This window comes from Balearica regulorum, chromosome 20 (genome assembly GCF_011004875.1).
Source record: "Balearica regulorum gibbericeps isolate bBalReg1 chromosome 20, bBalReg1.pri, whole genome shotgun sequence".
NCBI classification, from domain to species: Eukaryota; Metazoa; Chordata; class Aves; order Gruiformes; family Gruidae; genus Balearica; species Balearica regulorum.
In genome coordinates this window covers 2,164,940-2,177,565 of record NC_046203.1, presented here as the reverse complement: position 1 = coordinate 2,177,565, position 12,626 = coordinate 2,164,940, and the positions used below count along the sequence as shown (strand labels likewise).

General features: G+C 56.3%; 1 protein-coding gene across 1 annotated transcript; it reads right to left on the bottom strand.

The window, feature by feature from the left end:
* Positions 1 to 1,237: 1,237 nt before the first annotated feature.
* On the bottom strand, positions 1,238 to 11,082 carry AGPAT2 (1-acylglycerol-3-phosphate O-acyltransferase 2). Its single transcript, XM_075771995.1, has 6 exons — positions 10,790 to 11,082; positions 6,580 to 6,713; positions 5,880 to 6,055; positions 5,596 to 5,691; positions 3,843 to 3,915; positions 1,238 to 3,387 (listed from the first exon to the last, which is right to left on the bottom strand). Exons 1-6 carry the CDS (start codon positions 10,975 to 10,977, stop codon positions 3,236 to 3,238), a joined length of 819 nt encoding a protein of 272 aa, XP_075628110.1. The 5' UTR covers positions 10,978 to 11,082; the 3' UTR covers positions 1,238 to 3,235.
* Between the last annotated feature and the right edge of the window lie 1,544 nt (positions 11,083 to 12,626).

Sequence of the window (12,626 nt, the reverse complement as noted above, 5' to 3'; positions counted from 1 at the left end):
AAGCCGTGTGGTGCTTGGCTTTTTCACATTACGCTGGAACATCATCTCCCAGGGGCAGGGGGCAAAGGGGTGGTTGTGCTGCCCGCCCAGTGCAGCACAGACCTGGCCCACGCAGGACAGCTGTCCTCCCCCTCCAAAGAAGGTGGGGGGATGTCCTGTGTTGGGAGGACTATGGCCAAAAAGGACTTGTGGCAGAAGGGGCAGCCCAAAGCCAGGCATCGCTGCAGGGGATGGGTGTGACTTGTCCCTGCAGAGGTCCTGTGCTGGCTGGGTACAGGGAGCAGGTGCCCATCCCTGCAGCTCCTGTTCTGCCCTCTGGGATCAGCCTTGCTCCACGAGCTCTGGAGGTTGGCTGGTGTCTCACCACCTCGGAGCGTGGCAGCTGCAGCAGTGGCCCTGAAATGACCTGCTCATGCTTGCAGTCCTCTGCGCCATCCCTGGGCCCTACAGAGCAGTAACAAGGATGAAGCTTTTACATGGGCCTGAAGGTGCAGAGCCTGTTTTTACTTGCTTTAATAGAAAAACTTTCCCTGCAACACTCCCGTCATTAGCACAGAGCAGACAGGGACAAACCTGTACCACTCTGTAGTGCCAACAGGGTTAGACCAAGGAGGACGGAGGGATAGTCCTCTGCAAGCCTGGATTGGGCACCGAAGCCTGGCACACCCACGGGTTTGCACTGGCATGAGCATGGGCTATTGGTGTAGCCGGTGTCTCCTGGATCTGACAGCCACTGCATACATCTACCTCCCCCCAGCCCTGTTTGCTCAAGGCCAAGGACACCGGTACAGCAGAGAAAGTGTGACCGAGCTGGTACGACGCTTTCCTACTTGCCTAGAGCGGAGCTGCAGGAAGAGCCACATGGGCAACAGGGTGCTGCAGGGGTTGTACCAAAATAAAGCTTCCTGCTGCGCACTGGGGCTGTGGGATCATTACTGGCTGGGAAGGCGTTTGCTCCAGGGCCCTGCTCCCATCCACACAGGCAGCACCTTCCTCTTCCCCTGCAACAGGTCCCTGCAGGCATTTGTCCTCCTAGTTCAGGCCAGGCTGTGACTCAGAGTGATGCTGGGGTGCAGAAACACAGCCCTTCTGCCTGTGGGACACAGGGTGGGGACAAGGACCTGCCATTCCCCCTTGATCACCAAACCCACCCCCTGCAAAAGCTGAAGGGTCAGCACCCTTCTTCCTCCCCCAGCAGCCCTCCTCCCCCAGCTCCCACACAAGACCAGGAGTCACCTTTATTTAAATAACCAAAGGTGTACTTTTTTTTTTAAAGCACATAACATTATTCTCAACCCAATTAAAAGCAAACAGCAGACAACTGCACACAGAGGCACCGCTCCCTCCACCCTGCTGGGTTTAACCTCCATGACAGCCCTTTATCTGCCGCTCTTACAAAGTGCTGATTCTGTTCCCATCCGACCCGTCCCACACCGGGTCTGACCCCTGAGTCTGTACTGTAAGGCCCCTCTGATAAAGCCCCCAGCCCCTGCCAGCACCAGCTCAGCCCAAGGGCTCCCTCTCTTGGGGTCCGCTGGCTCTAGGGGAACTCCCTGCCTGTCCCAGTTGAGGCTTTAACCCCAAAATGCCATATGACCACAATTCTACCAACACAGCCCCAGACAGGCTGTGAAAACTGGCTGCGTTGGTTACCCGAGTAGCTCCAGGCAGCTTCTGTCAAGGTTATAAACCCTGTGCCACGGAGAGCTAAAACCTCGCTGAACCAGAGTTAGAGGTGAAGGTTACACCCTGGAACCATGGACCTGACCCAGCCTTGCTCTTTGCAGAGGGCACCAACAGTTCTGCAGGTCCCAGCAAGGGATCCAGGAGCCATGCTGATCCGTCACCCCAAAGCACAGGGGGAACCCCTCTACCCAAACGTTGGAAGGAGCCCATTTCCCCCAAGGGGGAGCTGAAGCCTTCCGAGCCCCATTACAGTTGCAGCTCACCTGCCCCACAGCTCTGCAGGAGTTTTACAAGCCTTGCAGAGCAGCAGCTCCACCAAGATCTGCACAGAGACACGCGGGACAGGCACCATCTTTCGGCCACTGCTGACCATGACAAGTAGCAAAACAAGCAGGACAGAGCCCTTTGCATCTGCAACAAGTACCGTAAGCACCAGGATGTCTGCTACAAGAAGGTCAAACCACCACCATGGCAACGGTTTACCAACACCAAGGAAGCTCTGAGCCAATCCAGGTGCATGTCACACACGGTATCAAGGGGTATGCCACAAGTCACACACGAGGACAGGTTTGCCCAGGACTTTGACAGATCTGTGCAGTTTTAAAAATCAACCTGATAGCTCTGAATGGTAGAAACAAGTGTGGGGTTTTGTTGAGAGGACTGAACTGGCAAGGCTGGACAGCATTCAGCTAAACTCTGCACAAACCATATGTACTGGCTGGGCAGACTGCAGCTCCCTCTCCACTGCTGCACCCCTCCATGAGCGAGGGCACTTGTTCAGACAAGGCCATCAAGCCCAAAGAGACACTGTAAGGCTGACTGGCCCCACACATTCCCCTCTGCAGTCCAGCTGAGGTTATTTGCCCAAGGTGCCTCCTTCAAAAGGGAAGGACTTGGCTCAGGAGTACCTGGGCAATGCAAAGTCCCAGCACAAGATGCTGCTGTGACACAAGGGCATCTGTCAAGGAGATGGGCCCTGCCCCAGAGACCACCCATGAGCCCCACCATGCCGGACAGCAGCACTCCAGGCTGTCCAGGGAGGACACCACACTCCCAGTGCTGCTGAACCACCAGACTCTGGATTTTCACCCAATTCTCAGCCCTGTTTGAGCTGCATCAAGGTTGCATGGATACAAACTGCTGCCTGGCGATTTCCATCTGGGACAGCACAGGGCCAGGCCAGCACTAGGCAAGCCTGCAGGGACACTCACGTGAGTCAGAGCCCAGCCTCCAGCCAGGTTTTTGTTGTCACCCCACGCCAGCTGCGTGAGCTGGGGGAACTCACCTCTCCAGTCATTGAGCCCTTTGGTAGCACAAGTTTGATGCCTGAGAAATTCAGAAAAAGGAGATGTTTCATTGTGAGATAGTGAACCCATAAGAGAAATCCACTCAATGGGGAACCTCAGTGCTGGCTCGACACCCCACGTGTGCCAGTCCGTGGTGTTCCCAGAGTTAGAAGTCACTGCAGAGGAAGAGAAGTTCCTTCGGTATTTGGCAACAGACAGGTCCCTTCAACCACCACCACACAGTGATGCCACTGGAGAAGCATCTAGGATGAGTCCTTTGCCTCGCTTGGACGGCCTGACAGCCTGAAGAGGGTCTCCCTCATGATGCGGAAGCATCTGTCCGTGAGGTCAGTGACATCGTCTGATGTCAGGCCTTTGGTGTGTATTGGAGGTAGAACCTCAACCTTGATTTTGCCTGGGAACAAGAGAAAAGCTTATGAGAAACCCACACACCACAAGAACACCATTCCCTGCCCTCCCAGAACCCCTGCTCCCCCCACTCTTTGACCAGCTTCCTTGGTCTGCTTGCAGAAGGGTCCCTGCTTTGAAAGGCCAGGAAGTAGAGGATGCTTGCTTCTTCCAAGCCTTCACCAAATGATTTGGGCTGTGCCAGTTTGGAGGAAGAGAGGTGGTATCCAATTTTTAATGGAAACATCCCTCACCATATTTAATTACATTCTTTCCCGCATTAACCCAGCCCAGGCTCTGGTGCCAAGTGCTTTGAACTGACTCCACGCATCTCCCAGAGGGACTCCTCCTGTTCACCCCAGTTCTGCTTCCCTCCCACACCCTTGTGAGCCAGGTTCCCACATGGGTACAGCATCAACCCTATCTCTGAGTGACTGTAAAGACCCTCAGGCTGTTTGGTACCTGATGTAAATAGATTCTTCTTTGGGTTATAGAAGGTGGTGAAGGAGGAATACACCACAGGGATCACTGGGACCTTGGGGAAGAAGAGGAAAAAGAGGGGTTACTTACACTGCAGCAGCTCAGGGCAGGCCAGAGATAAGCAGCAAATCCCACACAGCAGAGCTGGCCTGGCCCTCAGACACAAAGGGCACACACAGCCCCACAAGCAAGACCCACTTCCAAAGGCTGGGACAGTCAGGGGTCAAATGGGATCAAAACCACTCCCCAGCAACTCCAGGCACAGGGACATTCGAGGCACTAGGGCCAAGTTACACTTAAGCCTCAGGTCAGCACTGGCTCTCAGTGTCTTGTCCCAAGCCAGGCTTCAAAACCCAGGCATTTTCTGACCTGCAAACATTGGAGGATGTCTGTTTTGACAGGCCTTGCCGTGCTGTACAAGCACACATTTGGGGCAGGCCAGCTGGTGTGCCTTCACCAGTTGCAATCAAGTGCTCCCAGGGAAGCTTCAGACAGGCAGAGACACAGCCATTATTTCAGTGCTGATAACACAAATGCAATCTACAGTCAGCAACTCAGGGGGAGCGTTAGCAGAGGTGGGTACCATTTCCACTGTCATCCTTTCCTTCCAGCAGCTGCCAGCCCCTGCCTTGGTTGCATCACCCTGGCAGGAATGGGGATGGTACAGCACAGGCTACACCCTGGGCTTGGCCAATCAAACCCAGCAAGAGATCTGACACCTACTCCCTTCTCCAGGATCCCTGCTGTAACACCTCTTTTAGGGAAAGCAGTTTCCCCTCAGGCCTCGAGTCATCCTAGTCCTGAGATGTGAGGCAGAGCACGCACAGGAAGGCAAGGCACCCATCTCCTCCCAGCCGCCTCTCTGGCACCTAGTCCCCAGCACCTGGGAGCCAAGCAGGGTGGCCCAGCTTCCAGCAACTGCCCAGGCGGCACAGCCAGGTCTTCAGCATCCCTGGCACACTGCCCCAGAGCTCTGCCCAGGCAAGTACCACCGCTCCTTCAGGAGTGCCGACAGCTCTAGCTGTCCAAAGTCAAGCAGCTGGTTGTCTGCTCTCCAACTAACTGCTCATGGATCTTGCCATTTCAGAGGGAGAAGGCATTTAAGACGTACCAAGAAGGACCATATGGCTGGCTGGGAGGGAGCAGCTATTTCCACACAGAGCAAGCCAGATGTTGTTCTGGAACACACTAGCATTGACAATCCTGAAGCAACACTACACTATTGCAACCTGGGGGATTGAGAAATGCAGCAGCAGCTTTGGGATTCCCCGGGAAGGCTCACGAAGTGCAGCACCCACCGGGCTTCCTGTCAGAAGCAAGCTCTGTGCTGCAGCTGTGCTCCCAGGAGCAGGGCACAGATGCTGCACTGCCACACTGCCAGGCAGCCGCCTGCAAAGCCTAGAGCTAGGGCGATCAAGTGTGCCTGCCCCCCATGCTCTGCCTGCCAGATGGGACACCGGGAATGCAGTGCTGGGGCAGGCAGGAGAGAGGACAGGGCAGCTTCTCTACCGTCTGCAGCCACCCGTCCACAAGAATCAAGTCAGGGGATGGAAGAGGCTCTCGGCTCCTGCTGGGCAGCACTTCTGACACCTAATGGTGGTTTGGCTGAGGAGCTCCACTGTGACCTGAGAACACAGCCTACTTGAGAGCAAGTCAACCATACCACTGCACGACAAGTCTGCAATGCCACCGCAAAAGCATTCAGGGTCTCCATGCAGAAGCAAAGTGCTGTTACCTGTGCCTGGACAGCAAGGTGAAATGCTCCTTTCTTGAACGGCAGCAAATCCCCGGTGCAGTTCCTTGTGCCCTCTGGGTACACCCACACTTTCACCTGCACATGGGGAGATAAGGCTCTGCTCCAGCAATCCACTTGCCACTAGCCAAGCCACCAGCCAGCCTTGCCAAGAGCTGCAGGTGGCTGTAACTCCAGGTGAGCCAGCACCAGGAGAGCCACATCCCTCCATGCCACCCCAGGATACCCAGACACATGCCACCTCACCAAGTGCCAGTCCCACTCACGTTGTCAGTTGTCATAGTCTTGGCCACCTCCGCCATCACCATCTTGGCACTGGTGGTGCTCTTCCTGTTGATGAAGATGACGCCGCCGAGGTAGATGACGAGCCCCACAGTGCCAGCATACATCAGCTCTTTCTTGCCCACCTGGACACAGTTGTCAGGCAGGACCTCCATCAGCCCTAATGTGATGGCAGAGGGTGAGAGCCAGCAGTCACCCCCCTGCCTGCACTCAGATGGGACAAGAGACATGATCTGAGGTGGGGGGGGGAGTAGCAGGGACAGGCCAGTGCCTCATTTCTCTGCTGGCTTCTGCTGCCATCAGCAGAGCAAAGAGACTTGGCACACAGCAGAATGACAGGGGCAGGGTGGCTGCAAGTCATAGCAAGACCCCTCAGAGGCAGCTCACTCCTTGCCCCCCAGGTGCCCAGCAGGACCACCTGGCACACTGCCACACAGGCTAGGCCAGGCAGGCTATCAGCAAGGCAGGGATGTACAAAGGAGCTGAGAAACACCTGAAGCTGAGCAGTACCTGGGGTGCTGCACAGGGGTGTGACTGCTCAGAGTGAGGGGAGACCCTTCCCGTAGCCAGCACTGCTAGAGACAGCTGGATTGGTTGGCTCAGTAGCCCAGATCAGCCAGGACAGGGAGCTGCTTGGCCAGGAGACGTGAGCAGGATTCCTCTGATAAGAGAGCTGCTCCTCACCCATCATGTCGAGGATGCTCTGGTGGTTGGACACAATGATAGCAGGACCCTCCACCTCGAAGTTCTCCAGTCCCTTCACCTCAAACCTTAGGCCGAAGAAATACTTGAAGGTCTTGACCACAGTTTTGATGATTCTGCAGAATAGAAAAGCAGTCAGCAGCAGGGCAGGGAGGTGACAGGGTCTGCTATACCCAGGGTGAGTGGAAGGAGACAAGAAGAGCTCTGTGACAGAGAACCTCCAGTCTCATTTGCCCTGTAGTCCACCCAGGTGTCTGTCCTGCATGGTCCCATGTGGTCAAGGTGCTTCAGTTGCATACTAAGCCCTGTCCACTCCTAGTGTGGGAATTTTACTGGAATCCTGGGGGAAGCTGATTGTAACTGAGGCCAGAACAGCCAGACTCGATGGTCCATGCTACCTTCAAGCTCACAGCATCAGCTCACAACCAGGCTCACTATAAGCTCTTTGGAAGAGCTGAGTCCAGCCCAGTGCAGTTGCAAAAGCCCTGCAAACAGAGGGCAAACTGGAAGCCCCCCAAAGTCCAGGAAGGAGAGATGCTGGTTTCAATGCTGGATCAAGGACCACTCCTCCAGCTGCCAGTCCTACCCACTCAGTGCTATTTGTTTCCCCCTGTGCCACAACTGTAGACTGCTCCAACACTACCACTGTCTTCCTCCTAAAATCAGCAGAGCCCCACAAGTTATTCAAACAGTTCTGCTAGGAGCTGCCACCCCCCAGCACCCATCACCTAAGGCAGGCTCTGCCAATACTGCTCCTTGCAGTGCTGGAAGATGCACCTAAATGATACAAACAAACATGGGGTGTTGTTACCCCAGGGAAGTCAAAGAAAGGAGGAGAATGAAGGTGAGAAACACTTCCCTGCACAATGCAAAGATGCAGCAGCAAACAGGATGCTCCCCACACAGCTTGGCAGAGGCTAGGTGCCCCTGGCAAACCCACCTTCAAGCAAATAGCTTTCGCCTGTCAGTTCACTTTCCCAGTGGATCTACAGGTTTGTCCACAAAGCTCCCAGCTTTCTTCCCCTGCACCTGAGGGCTGGGGGCCCAGCTGGCAGGAGATACCAGCAGCTCCACTCAGCCCTGCCAACGCATCAAGCAGGCTGCCATACCCTTGCTGAGCACACCCAGCTCAGCCTCGCCAGTCAAAACCCTGCCAGCCCATGGAAGCAGGGCCCATCTATGCCACCCCCAGACAGGTGGGAGCTGGGGACCCTCCAACTGGGCCAAAGGACGCAGCCAGAAGCTGGCAGCACACAGGGGCTATTTTGGGCAGGGGAGCAGCCACTTTCCAGAGCAGGAGGCAGAGAAGCTTGCACATGAACAAAGACCCCAGGAGCAGCCACCAGCTCTGCTCTCCCCAGAGCAGACTCAGGAGCTGACCTGCCCTCCAGAAAGCACCTGCATGCCCTACCTCAGGGCCCACCTTCTGCCTGGCAGACAGGGGACAGAGCTCTCTTCCCTGCAGGAGGAGACCAAAGGACAGTGTCAGCTCGTCCCCCACCACAGCGTCCAGCTGCAAGGCTGCACAGAACCATCAGTGTGAGAAGCATCCCTATCACCCAGAGTCAGGAGTATGCAGCTGGCATCTCATCCTGGCTTGGCAGCATCTCCTAGCATCTGCTCTCCAAAAGTATCCCCACCCCTGCCACCAGCTCTTCAACCACACACCCTTCTCAGGGCAGCTTTTCCTGGCGTGCCCCTACCCACACTGGGGTTTATTTCTCTGGGGGGTTCCCCATCACACAGGCCACTCAGGCACTGACTTGGACACTGGAGTTCAGGCCAGGCCAATGCTCGCAAGTGACACCGCTGAGTGACACCACTATCAATCCCCTGGCATTCAAACTCGCTGCAAAGGTTAGAGCCGCACCCAGGGAAAGGACACAGGGAGGTGCCCAGGCTGCAGAGCTCCCGAGCACCACGGGCTTGCACCGAGGTTATGTGAGTGCAGTTCAGGTGAAGAGACAAAGGGGCAGGTGAGGAGTGGCAGGGTGACATGAATCAGTGAGGTCATGGGGGATGCCATGCCACCAGACTGACCTAAATCCCAATTCTCCTCCCGTCTGACTGCCAACCAAAAAAGAGGTCATTGCTCTGGAAGTCACACTGCTCAGTAGCTGCTGGGAGAGGCTGGTTACACATTACTCAAGAGCAACCATCCAACTTCCTCCTACCAGTAAGGAGTCAGCGTCTCCTTGCACAAGATGTGGCCTGAGCCACTGAAAGAGGCAAAGGGGCAGAGCTCAGAGAAAGCTAAGAAAAAACAGGTGATCGGTTGCCCTGCTGAGCTGGCCACATCATCCATGGGGTTAAGCAGATAGGTCCTACTGCCCTTCAACTCTGCAAGCAGCTTCTCTGCTGGTATGAATGATCCTGACTTGGTACAGTCACAGCTGCAGAGAGCTGTAAATCTCATGCAGTTATTACCAGACACAAGGAGAAAGTAGAAAAATGAGAGGGAATGTGCTTTTTCAGTGCATCCGTAACAGTCCAAGTCTGAAATCCAGCAGCCCCAGCTTCACATGCTCTGCAGCCTGTGACTGAGGCCTTTTTAGGATTCTCTGATTAATGAATTGCGCCTACCAGACTGGAAGCTCTTGCAAGAGGTTTCGCGGCTAGATAAACAGCTCTATCTCTATCAGACACAGAGGGCAACCTCTTCCAAGTCACACCAGCTTGGCACTGGAGCCAGGAGCACAGCAAGGACAGGGTGTTCCATGCTGGGCAGCAACGCTGTTATCACTGTCTGTCCACCAACACGTGCTCTGCTCCAACCCCCTTCCCTGAGCCGGAATAAGCAGACTGAGATGTTGTAGAAATAAGGAGCTCACTGGATCACCTCAGCCACAGACCTGCCAGGGGCTGGGAAACATGACCAGGATCATCAGCCAGTGCCAGCACATGGAAATGATGGGCTTAAGTTACAGGAAAAGGGCAGTTCTGGCCAAAATTCAGCTCTCAGTTTCAACATGAGGAGTTGTCCAGTGCAAGGAGTTCTTGTTCCCAAAGAATTAAGTTTACAGGATTTTTACAAAGTTTTAGGGTGGGGAAGAAAAAAGACACTGTTTCCATAAACTAACATCATAAATTCTTCCAGCTGCAAAGCCAGTTGCACATCAGAAAGCTGCTCCTGAGCGAGCCAAGGCAACCAAAGCTGGAAACAGCGCTAGGCTAGATATCCCAAAGCAGACAGCTGTTTCCAGTGCCTGTGGCCACAGCACCAGAGCTGATTGCAGACCGTTGGCCTGGGTGCACAGGGCAGAGCCCGCAAGGCGGCACGTCAGTGCCCTGTGCCTGCTCCCTCTGCCTTAAGCCCTGCCTGCCAGAGCCACACCACAAACCAAAGTCCAGCTCCACCAGCTGAGATGCTGCCCAACCTTTGGTCCAAAAGGATGTATTAAGGCAATAGGGCTCCCCTTTCCCCTGCACCCATATAACTTGGCCTGGACGCAGGTGGTTAGAGTAGGTAAAAAGCTGCCTATGGGAGAGCAAAGCAAGAAGCCCAGGTTCTCCTCTGCTGCCAGCAGAAGTGCCAGCTCTGCCCTTAAAATGTGCCTTCACATGCAGAGGAGCTGCTGGAGAAGAGCAGCTCCTCCACCACTGCCCTAGGCACCCTGTCAGAGGGTACGCACAGCAAGGCCTGACAGCAACAAGCAAGGCCCAGGCAGCTGCATGGCTGCCATGCCCCTCATGCCAGGCCGAGGGCAGCACTGAACACCACCTGCCAGCAGGCAGCTCCCCCCCAGCACAGCCCCCACTTCTAGAGGGGGGAAACCCCCAAACAAACACTGCTGTCACACAGCTTTCCCCAAACCCCACACGGCCCCAGGAACACAGCCACTTCCCATCACCCTCACACCTTCCAGGGCCCCTCAAGGGGCCTCAGCCCCAGACAGGGCTCTCCAAAGGTGAGGGCACTGCTACGGGCCAGAGCTGCCCCTCACTGCAGCCCCCAGCACCCTCCATGAGCCAAGAGGCAACCACGCTGCCACCAGGGCAGCCACCCAAGGTCTGCCGTCACAGACCCGAGGTAAAGGGGGCCACCATCATCCCCCCCGGGGCCCCCACGCAGAGGCTGGGCCTGAAAGCGATCTCCCCAGTTTGTGTTTCACCACCCACACCTCGGCCCTACCATCACACCCGTCCCCCCGTGCCCGCGGGGCTCGCTCACCCCGGGCACCCCCCCACTCACCTCATGTTCTTGACGGTGCGGCCGCCGTTGACGAGGAGGCAGACGGGCACCGTCAGCGCGGAGCAGACGATACACAACACGTAGTAGAAGCCGATGCGCAGCACGAAGTTGACGGCGGGGCTGAGCTCCATCAGGACGTGGAGGAGCAGCAGCACCGCCGCGCCCCACAACAACCACCCCAGCTCCATGCCGCCGCCTTCCCCGCGCAGCCCAGCCGAGACACCGCCAACACTACCGCCTCCACCGCCGCGCTGAGCAGAGCACGCTTGCCCCCGCCTTATGTGGGCGGTGCGGACGGCCCGGCCCGCCCTGCCCCTCCCCTCAGCCGGGGCGGGACGGTCTCCTCGTGGGGAAGCTGAGGGCTTGGGCTCTCTTGAGGGTGCTGTGTGGGTCTGGGTCCCGTCATGGCGTGGTGAGGAGGGCTTTTGGTGCTCTCGTGGTGCCGCCTGGGGGCTTTCGGTCCCTCATAGTTCCGTATGGGGTCTTTGGGGGCCCCTCATGGCAGCTTTGGGGGTCCCTCATGGCAGCTTTGGGGGTCCCTCATGGTGCCGCGCGGGGTCTCTGGGTCCCTCCTGGCATGGTGTGGGGGTTTGGAGAGTTGTCATGGTGCCGTGCAGGGTCTCTGGGTCCCTCCTGGCATGGTGTGGGGGTTTGGAGTGCTGTCATGGTGCTGTGTGGGGTCTCTGGGTCCCTCCTGGCACGGTGTGGGGGTTTGGAGTGCTGTCATGGTGCTGTGCAGGGTCTCTGGGTCCCTCCTGGCACGGTGTGGGGGTTTGGAGTGCTGTCATGGTGCTGTGTGGGGTCTCTGGGTCCCTCCTGGCATGGTGTGGGGGTTTGGAGTGCTGTCATGGTGCTGTGTGGGGTCTCTGGGTCCCTCCTGGCAAACCTCCCTCCTGGTGTGGGGGTTTCACAACTGACCGAGGTCAGCACGGGCCAGTTGCAAATTTTGGTGACAGGTTCCCGCTTGCTCCCTGCCCCTTGTCTCGCCCATGGTCTCCCCTGGTGCTTGATGCTGGTTTTCCACCGGCACAAACGTGCTGAGCGGGATAGAGCTTTCTTCACTGGTGCTGGAGTTAGGTCAGGATCAGGCCCAATGGCTTTGTGGGTGCAGAGCTGGCAAGGGAGATGAAAGCGTGTCTGCTGGAACCGGCACAAACTGTTTCACTGTCCTCAGCAGGTTTTGCAACACTTTTTATAGCAAAACCCCAGTCCCACAAGTGGCAGTGACTTCACCGGGCTAAGATGTGACCCTGGAGCTGCGGTCCTGAGCATCCTCTTGGTATCCACAGCTTTGCAGCTCCTGGAAAACTCAAGGAAAAGCAATTGTCCCTCTCCAAACAACCCTTGTTCCCTCAGCTCTCAACAACAGAGGTAGCGGGCTGCTCCCAAACGAGTTGTCACCAAAACGGAGGGGAGCTCACCGTGTTTTCACTGCCCCTCAGCAGCTTTAACGCTTGAAGCAGGAGACAAGCTCCTTCTCTCTGCTGGAGAGCCCAAGGCCGGCACTCCCTACAGCTGCCAGGCAATGACATCTCAGAGCTGGTCTCATGATTCCTGCTAATGCCACAAAGAACCCTTATTGTATTAGCATCTCAACATAGCATTAGATTAATCCCTCCAGCCTGCGTCGTACAGGCTGTTCAGAGAGCCTTGCTTCAGCATCGTGCCAGCCAGCATATGCCTTGGAAGTCACCGAGACCTTTTCAGCTTGAACATACGCTGGCCCGGAGCGATTCTGCATTATCCTCGAGACTTTCAATTTTGTTGACATGGGAAGAAAGTCACTGGTGATCTGTCACTGGGGCATCGTGCGAGCCGATCCGCTTAGCTTGCAAAC

Excerpts from the sequence above, each read along its gene's own strand:
- AGPAT2 (XM_075771995.1), bottom strand. The coding sequence starts at position 10,977 with ATGGAGCTGGGGTGGTTGTTGTGGGGCGCGGCGGTGCTGCTGCTCCTC. Across the intron at positions 3,916-5,595 it reads ACCTTGCTGTCCAGGCACAG|GTCCCAGTGATCCCTGTGGT; the intron begins GTAACAGCACTT and ends TTCTTCCCCAAG. Across the intron at positions 3,388-3,842 it reads GAAGAATCTATTTACATCAG|GCAAAATCAAGGTTGAGGTT; the intron begins GTACCAAACAGC and ends TCTTGTTCCCAG.